At 45.9% G+C, this 27,492-nt stretch overlaps 2 protein-coding genes across 4 annotated transcripts in view; both read left to right on the top strand.

Annotated features, from left to right (window-relative positions):
* The window catches only part of LOC140455173 (uncharacterized), a 459,457-nt gene that overhangs the window by 332,961 nt on the left and 99,004 nt on the right, over positions 1-27,492 (top strand). The window lies entirely within an intron of this gene.
* Positions 1-27,492, top strand: part of LOC140455162 (G patch domain and ankyrin repeat-containing protein 1-like) — a 41,951-nt gene that overhangs the window by 11,435 nt on the left and 3,024 nt on the right. Inside the window, exon 2 of the mRNA XM_072549863.1 lies at positions 26,870-27,492. This exon is cut by the window's right edge and continues 27 nt beyond it. Within this exon, the coding sequence (XP_072405964.1) occupies positions 26,942-27,492 (551 nt within the window). The 5' untranslated portion in view covers positions 26,870-26,941. The remainder of the gene's footprint in view (positions 1-26,869) is intronic.

Genomic DNA, 27,492 nt, shown 5'->3' with positions numbered 1-27,492 from the left:
GGTGTAGTGATGTCAGGGCGATATCCCCCCGTCGGTGTGATAAATATATATAAATATCCCCGTCGGTGTAGTGATGTCGGGGCGATATCTCCCTGTCGGTGTGATAAATATATATAAATATTCCCGTCGGTGTAGTGATGTCGGGGCGATATCCCCCCGTCGGTGTGATAAATATATATAAATATCCCCGTCGGTGTGATAAATATATATAAATATCCCCGTCGGTGTAGTGATGTCGGGGCGATATCCCCCCCGTCGGTGTGATAAATATATATAAATATCCCCGTCGGTGTAGTGATGTCGGGGCGATATCCCCCCGTCGGTGTGATAAACATATATAAATATCCCCGTCGGTGTAGTGATGTCGGGGCGATATCCCCCCGTCGGTGTGATAAATATATATAAACATCCCCGTCGGTGTAGTGATGTCGGGGCGATATCTCCCCGTCGGTGTGATAAATATATATAAATATCCCCTTCGGTGTAGTGATGTCGGGGCGATATCTCCCCGTCGGTGTGATAAATATATATAAATATCCCCGTCGGTGTAGTGATGTCGGGGCGATATCTCCCCGTCGGTGTGATAAATATATATAAATATCCCCGTCGGTGTGATAAATATATATAAATATCCCCGTCGGTGTAGTGATGTCGGGGCGATATCCCCCCGTCGGTGTGATAAATATATATAAATATCCCCGTCGGTGTGATAAATATATATAAATATCCCCGTCGGTGTGATAAATATATATAAATATCCCCGTCGGTGTAGTGATGTCAGGGCGATATCTCCCCGTCGGTGTGATAAATATATATAAATATCCCCGTCGGTGTAGTGATGTCGGGGCGATATCTCTCCGTCGGTGTGATAAATATATATAAATATCCCTGTCGGTGTAGTGATGTCAGGGCGATATCCCCCCGTCGGTGTGATAAATATGTATAAATATCCCCGTCGGTGTAGTGATGTCGGGGCGATATCCCCCCGTCGGTGTGATAAATATATATAAATATTCCCGTCGGTGTGATAAATATATATAAATATCCCCGTCGGTGTAGTGATGTCGGGGCGATATCTCCCCGTCGGTGTGATAAATATATATAAATATCCCTGTCGGTGTAGTGATGTTGGGGCGATATCTCCCCGTCGGTGTGATAAATATATATAAATATCCCCGTCGGTGTAGTGATGTCAGGGCGATATCCCCCCGTCGGTGTGATAAATATATATAAATATCCCCATCGGTGTAGTGATGTCGGGGCGATATCCCCCCGTCGGTGTGATAAATATATAGAAATATCCCCGTCGGTGTGATAAATATATATAAATATCCCCGTCGGTGTATTGATGTTGGGGCGATATCTCCCCGTCGGTGTGATAAATATATCTAAATATCCCCGTCGGTGTAGTGATGTTGGGGCGATATCCCCCCGTCGGTGTGATAAATATATATAAATATCCCCGTCGGTGTAGTGATGTCGGGGCGATAAATCCCCGTCGGTGTGATAAATATATATAAATATTCCCGTCGGTGCAGTGATGTCGGGGCGATATCCCCCCGTCGGTGTGATAAATATATATAAATATCCCCGTCGGTGTGATAAATATATATAAATATCCCTGTCGGTGTGATAAATATATATAAATATTCCCGTCGGTGTAGTGATGTCGGGGCGATATCCCCCCGTCGGTGTGATAAATATATATAAATATCCCCGTCGGTGTAGTGATGTCGGGGCGATATCCCCCCGTCGGTGTGATAAATATGTATAAATATCCCCGTCGGTGTAGTGATGTCGGGGCGATATCCCCCCGTCGGTGTGATAAATATATATAAATATCCCCGTCGGTGTAGTGATGTCAGGGCGATATCCCCCCCGTCGGTGTGATAAATATATATAAATATCCCCGTCGGTGTAGTGATGTCGGGGCGATATCCCCCCGTCGGTGTGATAAATATATATAAATATCCCCGTCGGTGTAGTGATGTCGGGGCGATATCCCCCCGTCGGTGTGATAAATATATATAAATATCCCCATCGGTGTGATAAATATATATAAATATCCCCGTCGGTGTGATAAATATATATAAATATCCCCGTCGGTGTAGTGATGTCGGGGCGATATCCCCCCGTCGGTGTGATAAATATATATAAATATCCCCGTCGGTGTAGTGATGTCGGGGCGATATCTCCCTGTCGGTGTGATAAATAGATATAAATATTCCCGTCGGTGTAGTGATGTCGGGGCGATATCCCCCCGTCGGTGTGATAAATATATATAAATATCCCCGTCGGTGTGATAAATATATATAAATATCCCCGTCGGTGTGATAAATATATATAAATATCCCCGTCGGTGTAGTGATGTCGGGGCGATATCCCCCCCGTCGGTGTGATAAATATATATAAATATCCCCGTCGGTGTAGTGATGTCGGGGCGATATCCCCCCGTCGGTGTGATAAACATATATAAATATCCCCGTCGGTGTAGTGATGTCGGGGCGATATCCCCCCGTCGGTGTGATAAATATATATAAATATCCCCGTCGGTGTAGTGATGTCGGGGCGATATCTCCCCGTCGGTGTGATAAATATATATAAATATCCCCTTCGGTGTAGTGATGTCGGGGCGATATCTCCCCGTCGGTGTGATGAATATATATAAATATCCCCGTCGGTGTAGTGATGTCGGGGCGATATCTCCCCGTCGGTGTGATAAATATATATAAATATCCCCGTCGGTGTGATAAATATATATAAATATCCCCGTCGGTGTAGTGATGTCAGGGCGATATCCCCCCGTCGGTGTGATAAATATATATAAATATCCCCGTCGGTGTGATAAATATATATAAATATCCCCGTCGGTGTGATAAATATATATAAATATCCCCGTCGGTGTAGTGATGTCAGGGCGATATCTCTCCGTCGGTGTGATAAATATATATAAATATCCCTGTCGGTGTAGTGATGTCAGGGCGATATCCCCCCGTCGGTGTGATAAATATATATAAATATCCCCGTCGGTGTAGTGATGTCGGGGCGATATCCCCCCGTCGGTGTGATAAATATATATAAATATTCCCGTCGGTGTGATAAATATATATAAATATCCCTGTCGGTGTAGTGATGTTGGGGCGATATCTCCCCGTCGGTGTGATAAATATATATAAATATCCCCGTCGGTGTAGTGATGTCAGGGCGATATCCCCCCGTCGGTGTGATAAATATATATAAATATCCCCATCGGTGTAGTGATGTCGGGGCGATATCCCCCCGTCGGTGTGATAAATATATAGAAATATCCCCGTCGGTGTAGTGATGTCGGGGCGATATCCCCCCGTCGGTGTGATAAATATATATAAATATCCCCGTCGGTGTAGTGATGTCGGGGCGATATCTCCCCGTCGGTGTGATAAATATATATAAATATCCCCGTCAGTGTCGTGATGTGGGGGTGATATCCCCCCGTCGGTGTGATAAATATATATAAATATCCCCGTCGGTGTATTGATGTTGGGGCGATATCTCCCCGTCGGTGTGATAAATATATATAAATATCCCCGTCGGTGTAGTGATGTTGGGGCGATATCCCCCCGTCGGTGTGATAAATATATATAAATATTCCCGTCGGTGCCGTGATGTCGGGGCGATATCCCCCCGTCGGTGTGATAAATATATATAAATATCCCCGTCGGTGTGATAAATATATATAAATATCCCCGTCGGTGTGATAAATATATATAAATATCCCCGTCGGTGTAGTGATGTTGGGGCGATATCCCCCCGTCGGTGTGATAAATATATATAAATATTCCCGTCGGTGCAGTGATGTCGGGGCGATATCCCCCCGTCGGTGTGATAAATATATATAAATATCCCCGTCGGTGTGATAAATATATATAAATATCCCTGTCGGTGTGATAAATATATATAAATATCCCCGTCGGTGTAGTGATGTCGGGGCGATATCTCCCCGTCGGTGTGATAAATATATATAAATATCCCCGTCGGTGTAGTGATGTCGGGGTGATATCCCCCCGTCGGTGTGATAAATATATATAAATATCCCCGTCGGTGTAGTGATGTCAGGGCGATATCCCCCCGCCGGTGTGATAAATATATATAAATATCCCCGTCGGTGTAGTGATGTCGGGGCGATATCCCCCCGTCGGTGTGATAAATATATATAAATATCCCCGTCGGTGTGGTGATGTCGGGGCGATATCTCCCCGTCGGTGTGATAAATATATATAAATATCCCCGTCGGTGTAGTGATGTCGGAGCGATATCTCCCCGTCGGTGTGATAAATATATATAAATATCCCCGTCGGTGCAGTGATGTCGGGGCGATATCTCCCCGTCGGTGTGATAAATATATATAAATATCCCCGTCGGTGTAGTGATGTCGGGGCGATATCCCCCCGTCGGTGTGATAAATATATATAAATATCCCCGTCGGTGTAGTGATGTCGGGGCGATATCCCCCCGTCGGTGTGATAAATATATATAAATATCCCCGTCGGTGTAGTGATGTCGGGGTGATATCCCCCCGTCGGTGTGATAAATATATATAAATATCCCCGTCGGTGTAGTGATGTGGGGGTGATATCTCCCCGTCGGTGTGATAAATATATATAAATATCCCCATCGGTGTAGTGATGTCGGGGCGATATCCCCCCCGTCGGTGTGATAAATATATATAAATATCCCCGTCTGTGTAGTGATGTCGGGGCGATATCCCCCCGTCGGTGTGATAAATATATATAAATATCCCCGTCGGTGTAGTGATGTCGGGGTGATATCTCCCCGTCGGTGTGATAAATATATATAAATATCCCCGTCGGTGTAGTGATGTCGGGTCGATATCCCCCCGTCGGTGTGATAAATATATATAAATATCCCTGTCGGTGTGATAAATATATATAAATATCCCCGTCGGTGTAGTGATGTCGGGGCGATATCCCCCCGTCGGTGTGATAAATATATATAAATATCCCTGACGGTGTGATAAATATATATAAATATCCCCGTCGGTGTGATAAATATATATAAATATCCCCGTCGGTGTCGTGATGTCGGGGCGACATCCCCCCGTCGGTGTGATAAATATATATAAATATCCCCGTCGGTGTAGTGATGTCGGGGCGATATCCCCCCGTTGGTGTGATAAATATATATAAATATCCCCGTCGGTGTAGTGATGTCGGGGCGATATCCCCCCGTCGGTGTGATAAATATATATAAATATCCCCGTCGGTGTCGTGATGTCGGGGCGATATCTCCCCGTCGGTGTGATAAATATATATAAATATCCCCGTCGGTGTAGTGATGTCGGGTCGATATCCCCCCGTCGGTGTGATAAATATATATAAATATCCCCGTCGGTGTAGTGATGTCGGGGTGATATCTCCCCGTCGGTGTGATAAATATATATAAATATCCCCGTCGGTGTGATAAATATATATAAATATCCCCGTCAGTGTAGTGATGTCGGGTCGATATCCCCCCGTCGGTGTGATAAATATATATAAATATCCCCGTCGGTGTGATAAATATATATAAATATCCCCGTCGGTGTAGTGATGTCGGGGCGATATCTCCCGTCGGTGTGATAAATATATATAAATATCCCCGTCAGTGTAGTGATGTCGGGGCGATATCTCCCCGTCGGTGTGATAAATATATATAAATATCCCCCGTCGGTGTAGTGATGTCGGGGCGATATCTCCCCGTCGGTGTGATAAATATATATAAATATCCCCGTCGGTGTAGTGATGTGGGGGCGATATCCCCCCGTCGGTGTGATAAATATATATAAATATCCCCGTCGGTGTAGTGATGTCGGGGCGATATCCCCCCCGTCGGTGTGATAAATATATATAAATATCCCCGTCGGTGTAGTGATGTGGGGGTGATATCTCCCCGTCGGTGTGATAAATATATATAAATATCCCCGTCGGTGTAGTGATGTGGGGGTGATATCTCCCCGTCGGTGTGATAAATATATATAAATATCCCCGTCGGTGTGATAAATATATATAAATATCCCCGTCGGTGTGATAAATATATATAAATATCCCCGTCGGTGTAGTGATGTCGGGGCGATATCCCCCCGTAGGTGTGATAAATATATATAAATATCCCCGTCGGTGTAGTGATGTCGGGGTGATATCCCCCCGTCGGTGTGATAAATATATATAAATATCCCCGTCGGTGTAGTGATGTCGGGGCGATATCCCCCCGTCGGTGTGATAAATATATATAAATATCCCCGTCGGTGTAGTGATGTCGGGGCGATATCCCCCCGTCGGTGTGATAAATATATATAAATATCCCCGTCGGTGTAGTGATGTCGGGGCGATATCCCCCCGTCGGTGTGATAAATATATATAAATATCCCCGTCGGTGTAGTGATGTCGGGGCGATATCTCCCCGTCGGTGTGATAAATATATATAAATATCCCCGTCGGTGTAGTGATGTCGGGGCGATATCCCCCCGTCGGTGTGATAAATATATATAAATATCCCCGTCGGTGTAGTGATGTCGGGGTGATATCCCCCCGTCGGTGTGATAAATATATATAAATATCCCCGTCGGTGTAGTGATGTCGGGGCGATATCTCCCCGTCGGTGTGATAAATATATATAAATATCCCCGTCGGTGTAGTGATGTCGGGGTGATATCTCCCCGTCGGTGTGATAAATATATATAAATATCCCCGTCGGTGTAGTGATGTCGGGGCGATATCCCCCCGTCGGTGTGATAAATATATATAAATATCCCCGTCGGTGTAGTGATGTCGGGGCGATATCCCCCCGTCGGTGTGATAAATATATATAAATATCACCGTCGGTGTAGTGATGTGGGGGCGATATCCCCCCGTCGGTGTGATAAATATATATAAATATCCCCGTCGGTGTAGTGATGTCGGGGCGATATCTCCCCGTCGGTGTGATAAATATATATAAATATCCCCGTCGGTGTAGTGATGTCGGGGCGATATCTCCCCGTCGGTGTGATAAATATATATAAATATCCCCGTCGGTGTAGTGATGTCGGGGCGATATCTCCCCGTCGGTGTGATAAATATATATAAATATCCCCGTCGGTGTAGTGATGTCGGGGCGATATCTCCCCGTCGGTGTGATAAATATATATAAATATCCCCGTCGGTGTAGTGATGTTGGGGTGATATCCCCCCCGTCGGTGTGATAAATATATACATATCCCCGTCGGTGTAGTGATGTCGGGGCGATATCTCCGCGTCGGTGTGATAAATATATATAAATATCCCCATCGGTGTAGTGATGTCAGGGCGATATCTCCCCGTCGGTGTGATAAATATATATAAATATCCCCGTCGGTGTAGTGATGTCAGGGCGATATCTCCTCGTCGGTGTGATAAATATATATAAATATCCCCGTCGGTGTAGTGATGTCGGGGCGATATCTCCCCGTCGGTGTGATAAATATATATAAATATCCCCGTCGGTGTAGTGATGTCGGAGCGATATCCCCCCGTCGGTGTGATAAATATATATAAATATCCCCGTCGGTGTAGTGATGTCGGGGCGATATCTCCCCGTCGTTGTGATAAATATATATAAATATTCCCGTCGGTGTAGTGATGTGGGGACGATATCTCCCCGTCGGTGTGATAAATATATATAAATATCCCCGTCGGTGTAGTGATGTCGGTGCGATATCCCCCCGTCGGTGTGATAAATATATATAAATATCCCCGTCGTTGTAGTGATGTCGGGGCGATATCCCCCCGTCGGTGTGATAAATATATATAAATATCCCCGTCGGTGTAGTGATGTCGGGGCGATATCCCCCCGTCGGTGTGATAAATATATATAAATATCCCCGTCGGTGTAGTGATGTCGGGGCGATATCCCCCCGTCGGTGTGATAAATATATATAAATATCCCCGTCGGTGTAGTGATGTCAGGGCGATATCTCCCCGTCGGTGTGATAAATATATATAAATATCCCCGTCGGTGTAGTGATGTCGGGGCGATATCCCCCCGTCGGTGTGATAAATATATATAAATATCCCCGTCGGTGTAGTGATGTCGGGGCGATATCTCCCCGTCGGTGTGATAAATATATATAAATATCCCCGTCGGTGTAGTGATGTCGGGGCGATATCCCCCCGTCGGTGTGATAAATATATATAAATATCCCCGTCGGTGTAGTGATGTCAGGGCGATATCCCCCCCGTCGGTGTGATAAATATATATAAATATCCCCGTCGGTGTAGTGATGTCGGGGCGATATCCCCCCGTCGGTGTGATAAATATATATAAATATCCCCGTCGGTGTAGTGATGTCGGGGCGATATCCCCCCGTCGGTGTGATAAATATATATAAATATCCCCGTCGGTGTAGTGATGTCAGGGCGATATCTCCCCGTCGGTGTGATAAATATATATAAATATCCCCGTCGGTGTAGTGATGTCGGGGCGATATCCCCCCGTCGGTGTGATAAATATATATAAATATCCCCGTCGGTGTAGTGATGTCGGGGCGATATCTCCCCGTCGGTGTGATAAATATATATAAATATCCCCGTCGGTGTAGTGATGTCGGGGCGATATCCCCCCGTCGGTGTGATAAATATATATAAATATCCCCGTCGGTGTAGTGATGTCAGGGCGATATCCCCCCCCGTCGGTGTGATAAATATATATAAATATCCCCGTCGGTGTAGTGATGTCGGGGCGATATCCCCCCGTCGGTGTGATAAATATATATAAATATCCCCGTCGGTGTAGTGATGGTCGGGGCGATATCTCCCCGTCGGTGTGATAAATATATATAAATATCCCCGTCGGTGTAGTGATGTCGGGGTGATATCCCCCCGTCGGTGTGATAAATATATATAAATATCCCCGTCGGTGTAGTGATGTCAGGGCGATATCCCCCCCGTCGGTGTGATAAATATATATAAATATCCCCGTCGGTGTCGTGATGTCGGGGCGATATCTCCCCGTCGGTGTGATAAATATATATAAATATCCCCGTCGGTGTACTGATGTGGGGGTGATATCTCCCCGTCGGTGTGATAAATATATATAAATATCCCCGTCGGTGTAGTGATGTGGGGGTGATATCCCCCGTCGGTGTGATAAATATATATAAATATCCCCGTCGGTGTAGTGATGTGGGGGTGATATCCCCCCGTCGGTGTGATAAATATATATAAATATCCCCGTCGGTGTAGTGATGTCGGGGCGATATCCCCCCCGTCGGTGTGATAAATATATATAAATATCCCTGTCGGTGTAGTGATGTCAGGGCGATATCTCCCCGTCGGTGTGATAAATATATATAAATATCCCCGTCGGTGCAGTGATGTCGGGGCGATATCCCCCCCGTCGGTGTGATAAATATATATAAATATCCCCGTCGGTGTAGTGATGTCGGGGCGATATCCCCCCGTCGGTGTGATAAATATATATAAATATCCCCGTCGGTGTAGTGATGTCGGGGCGATATCTCCCCGTCGGTGTGATAAATGTATATAAATATCCCCGTCGGTGTAGTGATGTCGGGGCGATATCCCCCCCGTCGGTGTGATAAATATATATAAATATCCCCGTCGGTGTAGTGACGTCAGGGTGATATCTCCCCGTCGGTGTGATAAATATATATAAATATCCCCGTCGGTGTAGTGATGTCGGGGCGATATCCACCCGTCGGTGTGATAAATATATATAAATATCCCCGTCAGTGTAGTGATGTCGGGGCGATATCCCCCCGTCGGTGTGATAAATATATATAAATATCCCCGTCGGTGTAGTGATGTCAGGGCGATATCTCCCCGTCGGTGTGATAAATATATATAAATATCCCCGTCAGTGTAGTGATGTGGGGGTGATATCCCCCCGTCGGTGTGATAAATATATATAAATATCCCCATCGGTGTAGTGATGTCGGGGTGATATCCCCCCGTCGGTGTGATAAATATATATAAATATCCCCGTCGGTGTAGTGATGTCAGGGCGATATCTCCCCGTCGGTGTGATAAATATATAGAAATATCCCCGTCGGTGTAGTGATGTCGGGGCGATATCTCCCCGTCGGTGTGATAAATATATATAAATATCCCCGTCGGTGTAGTGATGTCGGGTCGATATCCCCCCGTCGGTGTGATAAATATATATAAATATCCCCATCGGTGTAGTGATGTCGGGGCGATATCCCCCCGTCGGTGTGATAAATATATATAAATATCCCCGTCGGTGTAGTGATGTCGGGGCGATATCTCCCCGTCGGTGTGATAAATATATATAAATATCCCCGTCGGTGTAGTGATGTCGGGGCGATATCCCCCCGTCGGTGTGATAAATATATATAAATATCCCCGTCGGTGTAGTGATGTCGGGGCGATATCCCCCCGTCGGTGTGATAAATATATATAAATAACCCCGTCGGTGTAGTGATGTCGGGGCGATATCCCCCCGTCGGTGTGATAAATATATATAAATATCCCCGTCGGTGTCGTGATGTCGGGGCGATATCCCCCCGTCGGTGTGATAAATATATATAAATATCCCCGTCGGTGTAGTGATGTCGGGGCGAAATCCCCCCGTCGGTGTGATAAATATATATAAATATCCCCGTCGGTGTAGTGATGTCGGGGCGATATCCCCCCGTCGGTGTGATAAATATATATAAATATCACCGTCGGTGTAGTGATGTCGGGGTGATATCCCCCCGTCGGTGTGATAAATATATATAAATATCCCCGTCGGTGTAGTGATGTGGGGGTGATATCTCCCCGTCGGTGTGATAAATATATATAAATATCCCCGTCGGTGTGATAAATATATATAAATATCCCCGTCGGTGTGATAAATATATATAAATATCCCCGTCGGTGTAGTGATGTCGGGGCGATATCTCCCCCGTCGGTGTGATAAATATATATAAATATCCCCGTCGGTGTGATAAATATATATAAATATCCCCGTCGGTGTAGTGATGTCGGGGCGATATCCCCCCCGTCGGTGTGATAAATATATATAAATATCCCCGTCGGTGTAGTGATGTCGGGGCGATATCCCCCCCGTCGGTGTGATAAATATATATAAATATCCCCGTCGGTGTAGTGATGTTGGGGCGATATCTCCCCGTCGGTGTGATAAATATATATAAATATCCCCGTCGGTGTGATAAATATATATAAATATCCCCGTCGGTGTAGTGATGTCGGGGCGATACCCCCCCGTCGGTGTGATAAATATATATAAATATCCCCGTCGGTGTAGTGATGTCGGGGCGATATCTCCCCATCGGTGTGATAAATATATATAAATATCCCCGTCGGTGTCGTGATGTCGGGACGATATCTCCCCGTCGGTGTGATAAATATATATAAATATCCCCGTCGGTGTAGTGATGTCAGGGCGATATCCCCCCGTCGGTGTGATAAATATATATAAATATCCCCGTCGGTGTAGTGATGTCGGGGCGATATCTCCCCGTCGGTGTGATAAATATATATAAATATCCCCGTCGGTGTAGTGATGTCGGGGTGATATCCCCCCGTCGGTGTGATAAATATATATAAATATCCCCGTCGGTGTAGTGATGTCGGGGCGATATCCCCCCGTCGGTGTGATAAATATATATAAATATCCCCGTCGGTGTAGTGATGTCGGGGCGATATCTCCCCGTCGGTGTGATAAATATATATAAATATCCCCGTCGGTGTAGTGATGTCGGGGCGATATCCCCCCGTCGGTGTGATAAATATATATAAATATCCCCGTCGGTGCAGTGATGTCGGGGCGATATCTCCCCGTCGGTGTGATAAATATATATAAATATCCCCGTCGGTGTAGTGATGTCGGGGCGATATCTCCCCGTCGGTGTGATAAATATATATAAATATCCCCGTCGGTGTAGTGATGTTGGGGCGATATCCCCCCCGTCGGTGTGATAAATATATATAAATATCCCCGTCGGTGTAGTGATGTCGGGGCGATATCTCCCCGTCGGTGTGATAAATATATATAAATATCCCCGTCGGTGTAGTGATGTCGGGGCGATATCCCCCCGTCGGTGTGATAAATATATATAAATATCCCCGTCGGTGTAGTGATGTCGGGGCGATATCCCCCCGTCGGTGTGATAAATATATATAAATATCCCCGTCGGTGTAGTGATGTCGGGGCGATATCCCCCCGTCGGTGTGATAAATATATATAAATATCCCCGTCGGTGTAGTGATGTTGGGGCGATATCTCCCCGTCGGTGTGATAAATATATATAAATATCCCTGTCAGTGTAGTGATGTCGGGGCGATATCCCCCCGTCGGTGTGATAAATATATATAAATATCCCCGTCGGTGTGATAAATATATATAAATATCCCCGTCGGTGTGATAAATATATATAAATATCCCCGTCGGTGTAGTGATGTCAGGGCGATATCTCCCCGTCGGTGTGATAAATATATATAAATATCCCCATCGGTGTAGTGATGTCGGGGCGATATCCCCCCGTCGGTGTGATAAATATATATAAATATCCCCGTCGGTGTAGTGATGTTGGGGCGATATCTCCCCGTCGGTGTGATAAATATATATAAATATCCCTGTCAGTGTAGTGATGTCGGGGCGATATCCCCCCGTCGGTGTGATAAATATATATAAATATCCCCGTCGGTGTGATAAATATATATAAATATCCCCGTCGGTGTGATAAATATATATAAATATCCCTGTCAGTGTAGTGATGTCGGGGCGATATCCCCCCGTCGGTGTGATAAATATATATAAATATCCCCGTCGGTGTGATAAATATATATAAATATCCCCGTCGGTGTGATAAATATATATAAATATCCCCGTCGGTGTAGTGATGTCAGGGCGATATCTCCCCGTCGGTGTGATAAATATATATAAATATCCCCGTCGGTGTAGTGATGTCGGGGCGATATCTCCCCGTCGGTGTGATAAATATATATAAATATCCCCGTCGGTGTAGTGATGTCGGGGCGATATCCCCCCGTCGGTGTGATAAATATATATAAATATCCCCGTCGGTGTAGTGATGTCGGGGCGATATCCCCCCGTCGGTGTGATAAATATATATAAATATCCCCGTCGGTGTAGTGATGTCGGGGCGATATCCCCCCGTCGGTGTGATAAATATATATAAATATCCCCGTCGGTGTAGTGATGTTGGGGTGATATCTCCCCGTCGGTGTGATAAATATATATAAATATCCCTGTCAGTGTAGTGATGTCGGGGCGATATCCCCCCGTCGGTGTGATAAATATATATAAATATCCCCGTCGGTGTGATAAATATATATAAATATCCCCGTCGGTGTGATAAATATATATAAATATCCCCGTCGGTGTGATAAATATATATAAATATACCCGTCGGTGTGATAAATATATATAAATATCCCTGTCAGTGTAGTGATGTCGGGGCGATATCCCCCCGTCGGTGTGATAAATATATATAAATATCCCCGTCGGTGTGATAAATATATATAAATATCCCCGTCGGTGTGATAAATATATATAAATATCCCCGTCGGTGTAGTGATGTCGGGGCGATATCCCCCCGTCGGTGTGATAAATATATATAAATATCACCGTCGGTGTAGTGATGTCGGGGTGATATCCCCCCGTCGGTGTGATAAATATATATAAATATCCCCGTCGGTGTAGTGATGTGGGGGTGATATCTCCCCGTCGGTGTGATAAATATATATAAATATCCCCGTCGGTGTGATAAATATATATAAATATCCCCGTCGGTGTGATAAATATATATAAATATCCCCGTCGGTGTAGTGATGTCGGGGCGATATCTCCCCCGTCGGTGTGATAAATATATATAAATATCCCCGTCGGTGTGATAAATATATATAAATATCCCCGTCGGTGTAGTGATGTCGGGGCGATATCCCCCCCGTCGGTGTGATAAATATATATAAATATCCCCGTCGGTGTAGTGATGTCGGGGCGATATCCCCCCCGTCGGTGTGATAAATATATATAAATATCCCCGTCGGTGTAGTGATGTTGGGGCGATATCTCCCCGTCGGTGTGATAAATATATATAAATATCCCCGTCGGTGTGATAAATATATATAAATATCCCCGTCGGTGTAGTGATGTCGGGGCGATACCCCCCCGTCGGTGTGATAAATATATATAAATATCCCCGTCGGTGTAGTGATGTCGGGGCGATATCTCCCCATCGGTGTGATAAATATATATAAATATCCCCGTCGGTGTCGTGATGTCGGGACGATATCTCCCCGTCGGTGTGATAAATATATATAAATATCCCCGTCGGTGTAGTGATGTCAGGGCGATATCCCCCCGTCGGTGTGATAAATATATATAAATATCCCCGTCGGTGTAGTGATGTCGGGGCGATATCTCCCCGTCGGTGTGATAAATATATATAAATATCCCCGTCGGTGTAGTGATGTCGGGGTGATATCCCCCCGTCGGTGTGATAAATATATATAAATATCCCCGTCGGTGTAGTGATGTCGGGGCGATATCCCCCCGTCGGTGTGATAAATATATATAAATATCCCCGTCGGTGTAGTGATGTCGGGGCGATATCTCCCCGTCGGTGTGATAAATATATATAAATATCCCCGTCGGTGTAGTGATGTCGGGGCGATATCCCCCCGTCGGTGTGATAAATATATATAAATATCCCCGTCGGTGCAGTGATGTCGGGGCGATATCTCCCCGTCGGTGTGATAAATATATATAAATATCCCCGTCGGTGTAGTGATGTCGGGGCGATATCTCCCCGTCGGTGTGATAAATATATATAAATATCCCCGTCGGTGTAGTGATGTTGGGGCGATATCCCCCCCGTCGGTGTGATAAATATATATAAATATCCCCGTCGGTGTAGTGATGTCGGGGCGATATCTCCCCGTCGGTGTGATAAATATATATAAATATCCCCGTCGGTGTAGTGATGTCGGGGCGATATCCCCCCGTCGGTGTGATAAATATATATAAATATCCCCGTCGGTGTAGTGATGTCGGGGCGATATCCCCCCGTCGGTGTGATAAATATATATAAATATCCCCGTCGGTGTAGTGATGTCGGGGCGATATCCCCCCGTCGGTGTGATAAATATATATAAATATCCCCGTCGGTGTAGTGATGTTGGGGCGATATCTCCCCGTCGGTGTGATAAATATATATAAATATCCCTGTCAGTGTAGTGATGTCGGGGCGATATCCCCCCGTCGGTGTGATAAATATATATAAATATCCCCGTCGGTGTAGTGATGTCGGGGCGATATCTCCCCGTCGGTGTGATAAATATATATAAATATCCCCGTCGGTGTAGTGATGTCGGGGCGATATCCCCCCCGTCGGTGTGATAAATATATATAAATATCCCCGTCGGTGTAGTGATGTCGGGGTGATATCTCCCCGTCGGTGTGATAAATATATATAAATATCCCCGTCGGTGTAGTGATGTCAGGGCGATATCCCCCCGTCGGTGTGATAAATATATATAAATATCCCCGTCGGTGTGATAAATATATATAAATATCCCCGTCGGTGTGATAAATATATATAAATATCCCCGTCGGTGTAGTGATGTCAGGGCGATATCTCCCCGTCGGTGTGATAAATATATATAAATATCCCCATCGGTGTAGTGATGTCGGGGCGATATCTCCCCGTCGGTGTGATAAATATATATAAATATCCCCGTCGGTGTAGTGATGTCGGGGTGATATCTCCCCGTCGGTGTGATAAATATATATAAATATCCCCGTCGGTGTAGTGATGTCGGGGCGATATCTCCCCGTCGGTGTGATAAATATATATAAATATCCCCGTCGGTGTGATAAATATATATAAATATCCCCGTCGGTGTGATAAATATATATAAATATCCCCGTCGGTTTAGTGATGGCGGGGCGATATCCCCCCGTCGGTGTGATAAATATATATAAATATCCCCGTCGGTGTCGTGATGTCGGGGCGATATCTCCCCGTCGGTGTGATAAATATATATAAATATCCCCGTCGGTGTCGTGATGTCGGGGCGATATCTCCCCGTCGGTGTGATAAATATATATAAATATCCCCGTCGGTGTAGTGATGTCGGGGCGATATCCCCCCGTCGGTGTGATAAATATATATAAATATCCCCGTCGGTGTAGTGATGTCGGGGCGATATCCCCCCGTCGGTGTGATAAATATATATAAATATCCCCGTCGGTGTAGTGATGTCGGGGCGATATCTCCCCGTCGGTGTGATAAATATATATAAATATCCCCGTCGGTGTAGTGATGTCGGGGCGATATCTCCCCGTCGGTGTGATAAATATATATAAATATCCCCGTCGGTGTAGTGATGTCGGGGCGATATCTCCCCGTCGGTGTGATAAATATATATAAATATCCCCGTCGGTGTAGTGATGTCAGGGCGATATCTCCCCGTCGGTGTGATAAATATATATAAATATCCCCGTCGGTGTAGTGATGTCGGGGCGATATCTCCCCGTCGGTGTGATAAATATATATAAATATCCCCGTCGGTGTAGTGATGTCGGGGCGATATCTCCCCGTCGGTGTGATAAATATATATAAATATCCCCGTCGGTGTAGTGATGTCGGGGCGATATCCCCCCGTCGGTGTGATAAATATATATAAATATCCCCGTCGGTGTAGTGATGTCGGGGCGATATCCCCCCGTCGGTGTGATAAATATATATAAATATCCCCGTCGGTGTGATAAATATATATAAATATCCCCGTCGGTGTGATAAATATATATAAATATCCCCGTCGGTGTAGTGATGTCAGGGCGATATCTCCCCGTCGGTGTGATAAATATATATAAATATCCCCGTCGGTGTGATAAATATATATAAATATCCCCGTCGGTGTGGTGATGTCGGGGCGATATCTCCCCGTCGGTGTGATAAATATATATAAATATCCCCGTCGGTGTAGTGATGTCGGGGCGATATCTCCCCGTCGGTGTGATAAATATATATAAATATCCCCGTCGGTGTAGTGATGTCGGGGCGATATCTCCCCGTCGGTGTGATAAATATATATAAATATCCCCGTCGGTGTAGTGATGTCGGGGCGATATCTCCCCGTCGGTGTGATAAATATATATAAATATCCCCGTCGGTGTAGTGATGTCGGGGCGATATCCCCCCCGTCGGTGTGATAAATATATATAAATATCCCCGTCGGTGTGATAAATATATATAAATATCCCCGTCGGTGTAGTGATGTCGGGGCGATATCTCCCCGTCGGTGTGATAAATATATATAAATATCCCCGTCGGTGTAGTGATGTCGGGACGATATCCCCCCGTCGGTGTGATAAATATATATAAATATCCCCGTCGATGTAGTGATGTGGGGGCGATATCTCCCCGTCGGTGTGATAAATATATATAAATATCCCCGTCGGTGTAGTGATGTCGGGGCGATATCCCCCCCGTCGGTGTGATAAATATATATAAATATCCCCGTCGGTGTGATAAATATATATAAATATCCCCGTCGGTGTAGTGATGTCGGGGCGATATCCCCCCGTCGGTGTGATAAATATATATAAATATCCCCGTCGGTGTAGTGATGTCGGGGCGATATCCCCCCGTCGGTGTGATAAATATATATAAATATCCCCGTCGGTGTAGTGATGTGGGGGCGATATCCCCCCGTCGGTGTGATAAATATATATAAATATCCCCGTCGGTGTAGTGATGTCAGGGCGATATCTCCCCGTCGGTGTGATAAATATATATAAATATCCCCGTCGGTGTAGTGATGTGGGGGCGATATCCCCCCGTCGGTGTGATAAATATATATAAATATCCCCGTCGGTGTAGTGATGTCGGGGCGATATCCCCCCGTCGGTGTGATAAATATATATAAATATCCCCGTCGGTGTAGTGATGTCGGGGCGATATCCCCCCCGTCGGTGTGATAAATATATATAAATATCCCCGTCGGTGTAGTGATGTCGGGGCGATATCTCCCCGTCGGTGTGATAAATATATATAAATATCCCCGTCGGTGTGATAAATATATATAAATATCCCCGTCGGTGTAGTGATGTGGGGGTGATATCCCCCCGTCGGTGTGATAAATATATATAAATATCCCCGTCGGTGTAGTGATGTCGGGTCGATATCCCCCCGTCGGTGTGATAAATATATATAAATATCCCCGTCGGTGTAGTGATGTCGGGGCGATATCCCCCCGTCGGTGTGATAAATATATATAAATATCCCCGTCGGTGTAGTGATGTCGGGGCGATATCCCCCCGTCGGTGTGATAAATATATATAAATATCCCCGTCGGTGTAGTGATGTCGGGTCGATATCCCCCCGTCGGTGTGATAAATATATATAAATATCCCCGTCGGTGTAGTGATGTGGGGGCGATATCTCCCCGTCGGTGTGATAAATATATATAAACATCCCCGTCGGTGTAGTGATGTGGGGGCGATATCCACCCGTCGGTGTGATAAATATATATAAATATCCCCTTCGGTGTAGTGATGTCGGGGCGATATCCCCCCGTCGGTGTGATAAATATATATAAATATCCCCGTCGGTGTAGTGATGTGGGGACGATATCTCCCCGTCGGTGTGATAAATATATATAAATATCCCCGTCGGTGTAGTGATGTCAGGGCGATATCCCCCCGTCGGTGTGATAAATATATATAAATATCCCCGTCGGTGTAGTGATGTCAGGGCGATATCCCCCCCGTCGGTGTGATAAATATATATAAATATCCCCGTCGGTGTAGTGATGTCGGGGCGATATCTCCCCGTCGGTGTGATAAATATATATAAATATCCCCGTCGGTGTAGTGATGTCGGGGCGATATCTCCCCGTCGGTTTTGATAAATATATATAAATATCCCCGTCGGTGTAGTGATGTCGGGGCGATATCCCCCCGTCGGTGTGATAAATATATATAAATATCCCCGTCGGTGTAGTGATGTGGGGGCGATATCCCCCCGTCGGTGTGATAAATATATATAAATATCCCCGTCGGTGTCGTGATGTCGGGGCGATATCTCCCCGTCGGTGTGATAAATATATATAAATATCCCCGTCGGTGTAGTGATGTCAGGGCGATATCCCCCCCGTCGGTGTGATAAATATATATAAATATCCCCGTCGGTGTAGTGATGTGGGGGCGATATCTCTCCGTCGGTGTGATAAATATATATAAATATCCCCGTCGGTGTAGTGATGTCGGGGCGATATCTCCCCGTCGGTGTGATAAATATATATAAATATCCCCGTCGGTGTAGTGATGTCGGGGCGATATCTCCCCGTCGGTGTGATAAATATATATAAATATCCCCGTCGGTGTGATAAATATATATAAATATCCCCGTCGGTGTAGTGATGTGGGGGCGATATCTCTCCGTCGGTGTGATAAATATATATAAATATCCCCGTCGGTGTAGTGATGTCGGGGCGATATCCCCCCGTCGGTGTGATAAATATATATAAATATCCCCGTCGGTGTGATAAATATATATAAATATCCCCGTCGGTGTGATAAATATATATAAATATCCCCGTCGGTGTAGTGATGTCGGGGCGATATCCCCCCGTCGGTGTGATAAATATATATAAATATCCCCGTCGGTGTAGTGATGTGGGGGCGATATCCCCCCGTCGGTGTGATAAATATATATAAATATCCCCGTCGGTGTAGTGATGTGGGGGCGATATCTCCCCGTCGGTGTGATAAATATATATAAATTTCCCCGTCGGTGTGATAAATATATATAAATATCCCCGTCGGTGTAGTGATGTGGGGGCGATATCTCTCCGTCGGTGTGATAAATATATATAAATATCCCCGTCGGTGTAGTGATGTCGGGGCGATATCTCCCCGTCGGTGTGATAAATATATATAAAAGTCCCCGTCGGTGTAGTGATGTCGGGGCGATATCCCCCGTCGGTGTGATAAATATATATAAATATCCCCGTCGGTGTAGTGATGTGGGGGCGATATCCCCCCGTCGGTGTGATAAATATATATAAATATCCCCATCGGTGTGATAAATATATATAAATATCCCCGTCGGTGTGATAAATATATATAAATATCCCCATCGGTGTGATAAATATATATAAATATCCCCGTCGGTGTAGTGATGTCGGGGCGATATCTCCCCGTCGGTGTGATAAATATATATAAATATCCCCGTCGGTGTAGTGATGTCGGGGTGATATCCCCCCGTCGGTGTGATAAATATATATAAATATCCCCGTCGGTGTCGTGATGTCGGGGCGATATCTCCCCGTCGGTGTGATAAATATATATAAATATCCCCGTCGGTGTAGTGATGTCGGGGTGATATCTCCCCGTCGGTGTGATAAATATATATAAATATCCCCGTCGGTGTAGTGATGTCGGGGTGATATCCCCCGTCGGTGTGATAAATATATATAAATATCCCCATCGGTGTGATAAATATATATAAATATCCCCGTCGGTGTGATAAATATATATAAATATCCCCGTCGGTGTAGTGATGTCGGGGCGATATCTCCCCGTCGGTGTGATAAATATATATAAATATCCCCGTCGGTGTAGTGATGTCGGGGCGATATCTCCCCGTCGGTGTGATAAATATATATAAATATCCCCGTCGGTGTAGTGATGTCGGGGCGATATCCCCCCGTCGGTGTGATAAATATATATAAATATCCCCGTCGGTGTAGTGATGTCGGGGCGATATCCCCCCCGTCGGTGTGATAAATATATATAAATATCCCCGTCGGTGTAGTGATGTCAGGGCGATATCCCCCCGTCGGTGTGATAAATATATATAAATATCCCCGTCGGTGTAGTGATGTCGGGGCGATATCCCCCCGTCGGTGTGATAAATATATATAAATATCCCCGTCGGTGTAGTGATGTCAGGGCGATAACTCCCCGTCGGTGTGATAAATATATATAAATATCCCCGTCGGTGTAGTGATGTCAGGGCGATATCTCCCCGTCGGTGTGATAAATATATATAAATATCCCCGTCGGTGTAGTGATGTCGGGGCGATATCTCCCCGTCGGTGTGATAAATATGTATAAATATCCCCATCGGTGTGATAAATATATATATATATCCCCGTCGGTGTAGTGATGTCAGGGCGATATCCCCCCGTCGGTGTGATAAATATATATAAATATCCCCGGCGGTGTAGTGATGTCGGGGCGATATCCCCCCGTCGGTGTGATAAATATATATAAATATCCCCGTCGGTGTGATAAATATATATAAATATCCCCGGCGGTGTAGTGATGTCGGGGCGATATCCCCCCATCGGTGTGATAAATATATATAAATATCCCCATCGGTGTGATAAATATATATAAATATCCCCGTCGGTGTAGTGATGTCGGGGCGATATCCCCCCGTCGGTGTGATAAATATATATAAATATCCCCGTCGGTGTAGTGATGTCAGGGCGATATCTCCCCGTCGGTGTGATAAATATATATAAATATCCCCGTCGGTGTAGTGATGTCATGGCGATATCTCCCCGTCGGTGTGATAAATATATATAAATATCCCCGTCGGTGTAGAGATGTGGGGGCAATATCCCCCCGTCGGTGTGATAAATATATATAAATATCCCCGTCGGTGTAGTGATGTCAGGGCGATATCTCCCCGTCGGTGTGATAAATATATATAAATATCCCCGTCGGTGTAGTGATGTCGGGGCGATATCTCCCCGTCGGTGTGATAAATATATATAAATATCCCCGTCGGTGTAGTGATGTCAGGGCGATATCTCCCCGTCGGTGTGATAAATATATATAAATATCCCCGTCGGTGTAGTGATGTGGGGGCGATATCCCACCGTCGGTGTGATAAATATATATAAATATCCCCGTCGGTGTAGTGATGTCGGGGCGATATCTCCCCGTCGGTGTGATAAATATATATAAATATCCCCGTCGGTGTAGTGATGTCGGGGCGATATCCCCCCGTCGGTGTGATAAATATATATAAATATCCCCGTCGGTGTAGTGATGTTGGGGCGATATCCCCCCGTCGGTGTGATAAATATATATAAATATCCCCGTCGGTGTAGTGATGTCGGGGCGATATCCCCCCCGTCGGTGTGATAAATGTATATAAATATCCCCGTCGGTGTAGTGATGTCGGGGCGATATCTCCCCGTCGGTGTGATAAATATATATAAATATCCCCGTCGGTGTAGTGATGTCGGGGCGATATCCCCCCGTCGGTGTGATAAATATATATAAATATCCCCGTCGGTGTAGTGATGTCGGGGCGATATCTCCCCGTCGGTGTGATAAATATATATAAATATCCCCGTCGGTGTAGTGATGTCGGGGCGATATCCCCCCGTCGGTGTGATAAATATATATAAATATCCCCGTCGGTGTAGTGATGTTGGGGCGATATCCCCCCGTCGGTGTGATAAATATATATAAATATCCCCGTCGGTGTAGTGATGTCGGGGCGATATCCCCCCGTCGGTGTGATAAATATATATAAATATCCCCGTCGGTGTAGTGATGTCGGGGCGATATCTCCCCGTCGGTGTGATAAATATATATAAATATCCCCGTCGGTGTAGTGATGTCGGGGCGATATCTCCCCGTCGGTGTGATAAATATATATAAATATCCCCGTCGGTGTAGTGATGTCGGGGCGATATCTCCCCGTCGGTGTGATAAATATATATAAATATCCCCGTCGGTGTGATAAATATATATAAATATCCCCGTCGGTGTGATAAATATATATAAATATCCCCATCGGTGTGATAAATATATATAAATATTCCCGTCGGTGTGATAAATATATATAAATATCGCCGTCGGTGTAGTGATGTCGGGGCGATATCTCCCCGTCGGTGTGATAAATATATATAAATATCCCCGTCGGTGTAGTGATGTCTGGGCGATATCCCCCCCATCGGTGTGATAAATATATATAAATATCCCCGTCGGTGTGATAAATATATATAAATATCCCCGTCGGTGTAGTGATGTCGGGGCGATATCTCCCCGTCGGTGTGATAAATATATATAAATATCCCCGTCGGTGTAGTGATGTCAGGGCGATATCTCCCCGTCGGTGTGATAAATATATATAAATATCCCCGTCGGTGTAGTGATGTGGGGGTGATATCCCCCCGTCGGTGTGATAAATATATATAAATATCCCCGTCGGTGTAGTGATGTCGGGGCGATATCTCCCCGTCGGTGTGATAAATATATATAAATATCCCCGTCGGTGTAGTGATGTCGGGGCGATATCCCCCCGTCGGTGTGATAAATATATATAAATATCCCCGTCGGTGTAGTGATGTCGGGGCGATATCCCCCCGTCGGTGTGATAAATATATATAAATATCCCCGTCGGTGTAGTGATGTCGGGGCGATATCCCCCCCGTCGGTGTGATAAATGTATATAAATATCCCCGTCGGTGTAGTGATGTCGGGGCGATATCTCCCTGTCGGTGTGATAAATATATATAAATATCCCCGTCGGTGTAGTGATGTCGGGGCGATATCCCCCCGTCGGTGTGATAAATATATATAAATATCCCCGTCGGTGTGATAAATATATATAAATATCCCCGTCGGTGTAGTGATGTCGGGGCGATATCCCCCCCGTCGGTGTGATAAATATATATAAATATCCCCGTCGGTGTGATAAATATATATAAATATCCCCGTCGGTGTGATAAATATATATAAATATCCCCGTCGGTGTAGTGATGTCGGGGCGATATCCCCCCCGTCGGTGTGATAAATATATATAAATATCCCCGTCGGTGTAGTGATGTCGGGGCGATATCTCCCCGTCGGTGATAAATATATATAAATATCCCCGTCGGTGTAGTGATGTCGGGGCGATATCCCCCCGTCGGTGTGATAAATATATATAAATATCCCCGTCGGTGTAGTGATGTCGGGGCGATATCCCCCCGTCGGTGTGATAAATATATATAAATATCCCCGTCGGTGTAGTGATGTCGGGGCGATATCTCCCCGTCGGTGTGATAAATATATATAAATATCCCCGTCGGTGTAGTGATGTCGGGGCGATATCTCTCCGTCGGTGTGATAAATATATATAAATATCCCCGTCGGTGTGATAAATATATATAAACATCCCCATCGGTGTAGTGATGTCGGGGCGATATCCCCCCGTCGGTGTGATAAATATATATAAATATCCCCGTCGGTGTAGTGATGTCGGGGCGATATCCCCCCGTCGGTGTGATAAATATATATAAATATCCCCGTCGGTGTAGTGATGTCGGGGCGATATCCCCCCGTCGGTGTGATAAATATATATAAATATCCCCGTCGGTGTAGTGATGTCGGGGCGATATCTCCCCGTCGGTGTGATAAATATATATAAATATCCCCGTCGGTGTAGTGATGTCAGGGCGATATCTCCCCGTCGGTGTGATAAATATATATAAACATCCCCGTCGGTGTAGTGATGTCGGGGCGATATCCCCCCCGTCGGTGTGATAAATATATATAAATATCCCCGTCGGTGTAGTGATGTCGGGGCGATATCTCCCCGTCGGTGTGATAAATATATATAAATATCCCCGTCGGTGTAGTGATGTCGGGGCGATATCTCCCCGTCGGTGTGATAAATATATATAAATATCCCCGTCGGTGTAGTGATGTCGGGGCGATATCTCCCCGTCGGTGTGATAAATATATATAAATATCCCCGTCGGTGTCGTGATGTGGGGGCGATATCCCCCCGTCGGTGTGATAAATATATATAAATATCCCCGTCGGTGTGATAAATATATATAAATATCCCCGTCGGTGTGATAAATATATATAAATATCCCCGTCGGTGTAGTGATGTCGGGGCGATATCTCCCCGTCGGTGTGATAAATATATATAAATATCCCCGTCGGTGTAGTGATGTCGGGGCGATATCCCCCCGTCGGTGTGATAAATATATATAAATATCCCCGTCGGTGTAGTGATGTGGGGGCGATATCCCCCCGTCGGTGTGATAAATATATATAAATATCCCCATCGGTGTAGTGATGTCGGGGCGATATCTCCCCGTCGGTGTGATAAATATATATAAATATCCCCGTCGGTGTAGTCATGTCGGGGCGATATCCCCCCGTCGGTGTGATAAATATATATAAATATCCCCGTCGGTGTGATAAATATATATAAATATCCCCATCGGTGTAGTGATGTCAGGGCGATATCTCCCCGTCGGTGTGATAAATATATATAAATATCCCCGTCGGTGTAGTGATGTCAGGGCGATATCTCCCCGTCGGTGTGATAAATATATATAAATATCCCCGTCGGTGTAGTCATGTCGGGGCGATATCCCCCCGTCGGTGTGATAAATATATATAAATATCCCCGTCGGTGTGATAAATATATATAAATATCCCCATCGGTGTAGTGATGTCAGGGCGATATCTCCCCGTCGGTGTGATAAATATATATAAATATCCCCGTCGGTGTAGTGATGTCAGGGCGATATCTCCCCGTCGGTGTGATAAATATATATAAATATCCCCATCGGTGTAGTGATGTCAGGGCGATATCTCCCCGTCGGTGTGATAAATATATATAAATATCCCCGTCGGTGTAGTGATGTCGGGGCGATATCCCCCCGTCGGTGTGATAAATATATATAAATATCCCCTTCGGTGTGATAAATATATGAACCACGGTGGAATTAAGGGTTACGCTGAGAGGTTGGGTAAGTTGAGCTGAGGCCAGGATAAGATCAGCCCTGATCTTATTGAATGGTGGGATAGGCTCAAAGGGCCTTATGGCCTCCTCCTGCTCCGAGTTCTGATGTTCTTGTGTAAATGTAAGGCGTTTGGTAAGAACAGTGAGACCTCGGGGTTCAGGCCGTTAGCATCGCATGTAGACAGGGTGGTTCAGAAAGCGTTTGGTACGCTTACCTTCATTGCTCAGGCCTTTGAGTTTCGGATTTGGGATGTCATGTTGAGGTTGTACAGAATATCCATGAAGCCTCTTCTGGAGTCCTGTGTCCAGTCCTGCTTGCCCTGTTTCAGAAGGATATTACTCAGCTGGAGAGGATTCAGAAAATGTTTAACCAGGATGTTGCCTTGGATGGAGGGTCAAAGTTATAAGGAGAGACTGGGTCTCCCTGGAGCATAGGAGATTGAGGGATGATGTTATAGTGGTTGCTAAAATCACGAGGGGTGTAGATGCTGTTAGAAACAGCTGTCTTTTCCCTCGGAAAGGGAATTTCAAGGTCAGGAGGGCACATTTTGAAGGTGAGAGGGGAATGATTTAAAGAGGACATGAGGGGTACCTGTTTTACCCAGCCAGTGGTTCGTGTGTGGAATGAGCTTGCTGAGGGAGTGGTGGATGTGGGTACAATTACAGCATTTAAACGACATGTGGGTAAGTACATTTGTGTGAAATGTTTGGAGGGATCAGGGCCAGGAGTAGGCAGGTGGGCCTAGTTTGGTTTGAGGTTATGGTTGGTCCATGCTGTGTGACTCTCTGACACTATTAACGTACTAGTATTATGATTTTGTCTGAAAATGTGTTGCTGGAAAAGCGCAGCAGGTCAGGCAGCATCCAAGGAGCAGGAGAATCGACGTTTCGGGTGTGAGCCCTCCTTCAGGAATCGGTTTTGCACCAATCTTCCTTGCCCATGTCCTCTTTTATCTTATTCTCAATTTCTGATTAGTTTGATGCCTGTAAGTATTGCCTATGGAATTGGGTTTTGGTGGGTTTTTTTTGGTGTAACTTTCACAAACTGTCAGTAATTGCTGTGTCTGTTTTCCTCTTGCCCAGCAAGGTCTCTGGGATGTGGAGTGTCTGTCTGCAGCAAGAAAGTGAGGTTTGAAACCAACAACATTCTCTATCATGGAGCACATCAACCTCATCACTTTTACCCGAGCCAAAGAGAAAACCGACACCTGGGAAAACGGGGAACGTCGGGAATCTCCACCGGCCGGCCCCGGGGTTGAAGCTTTGACTGGGGATGAGGTGAAAACTTTCTACGAGAGCTTGATTGCAGGGGATGGTGAGGCAGGTCCGAGTTCCGGTCGGAAGCGTAAAGTTATTTGGCCGAAGTCACGACCGGAAAAGGCCGGTGGGCAGAGTGGTGGAAGGGGCCAGCCTGCAGCGTCGGAGAGGAACGGGCACCTGCTGTTAAAGTGTGCTCAGGACGGGGACCTGCAAACCCTTCGCAGGCTGCTGGAGGCGGCAGGGTGCGATATCAACTTCCGGGACAGTTACTACTGGACCGCCACTATGTGTGCAGCGTACAGTGGGCAGGCCGAGGTGCTGAAGTACTTACTCAACCATGGGGCAGCGTGGATCGGAGTCTGCGATTCCACAGGCCAAGATGCGTTGGATCTGGCCAGGCGGGCTGGTCACGCAGAGATCATCACAACGCTCGAAGAATTTCATAC

Source organism: Chiloscyllium punctatum, chromosome 30 (assembly GCF_047496795.1).
Source record: "Chiloscyllium punctatum isolate Juve2018m chromosome 30, sChiPun1.3, whole genome shotgun sequence".
In the NCBI taxonomy this organism is placed as follows: Eukaryota; Metazoa; Chordata; class Chondrichthyes; order Orectolobiformes; family Hemiscylliidae; genus Chiloscyllium; species Chiloscyllium punctatum.
The sequence above is the reverse complement of the archived record's forward strand: the minus strand, read 5'-3'. Positions and strand labels throughout refer to the sequence as shown.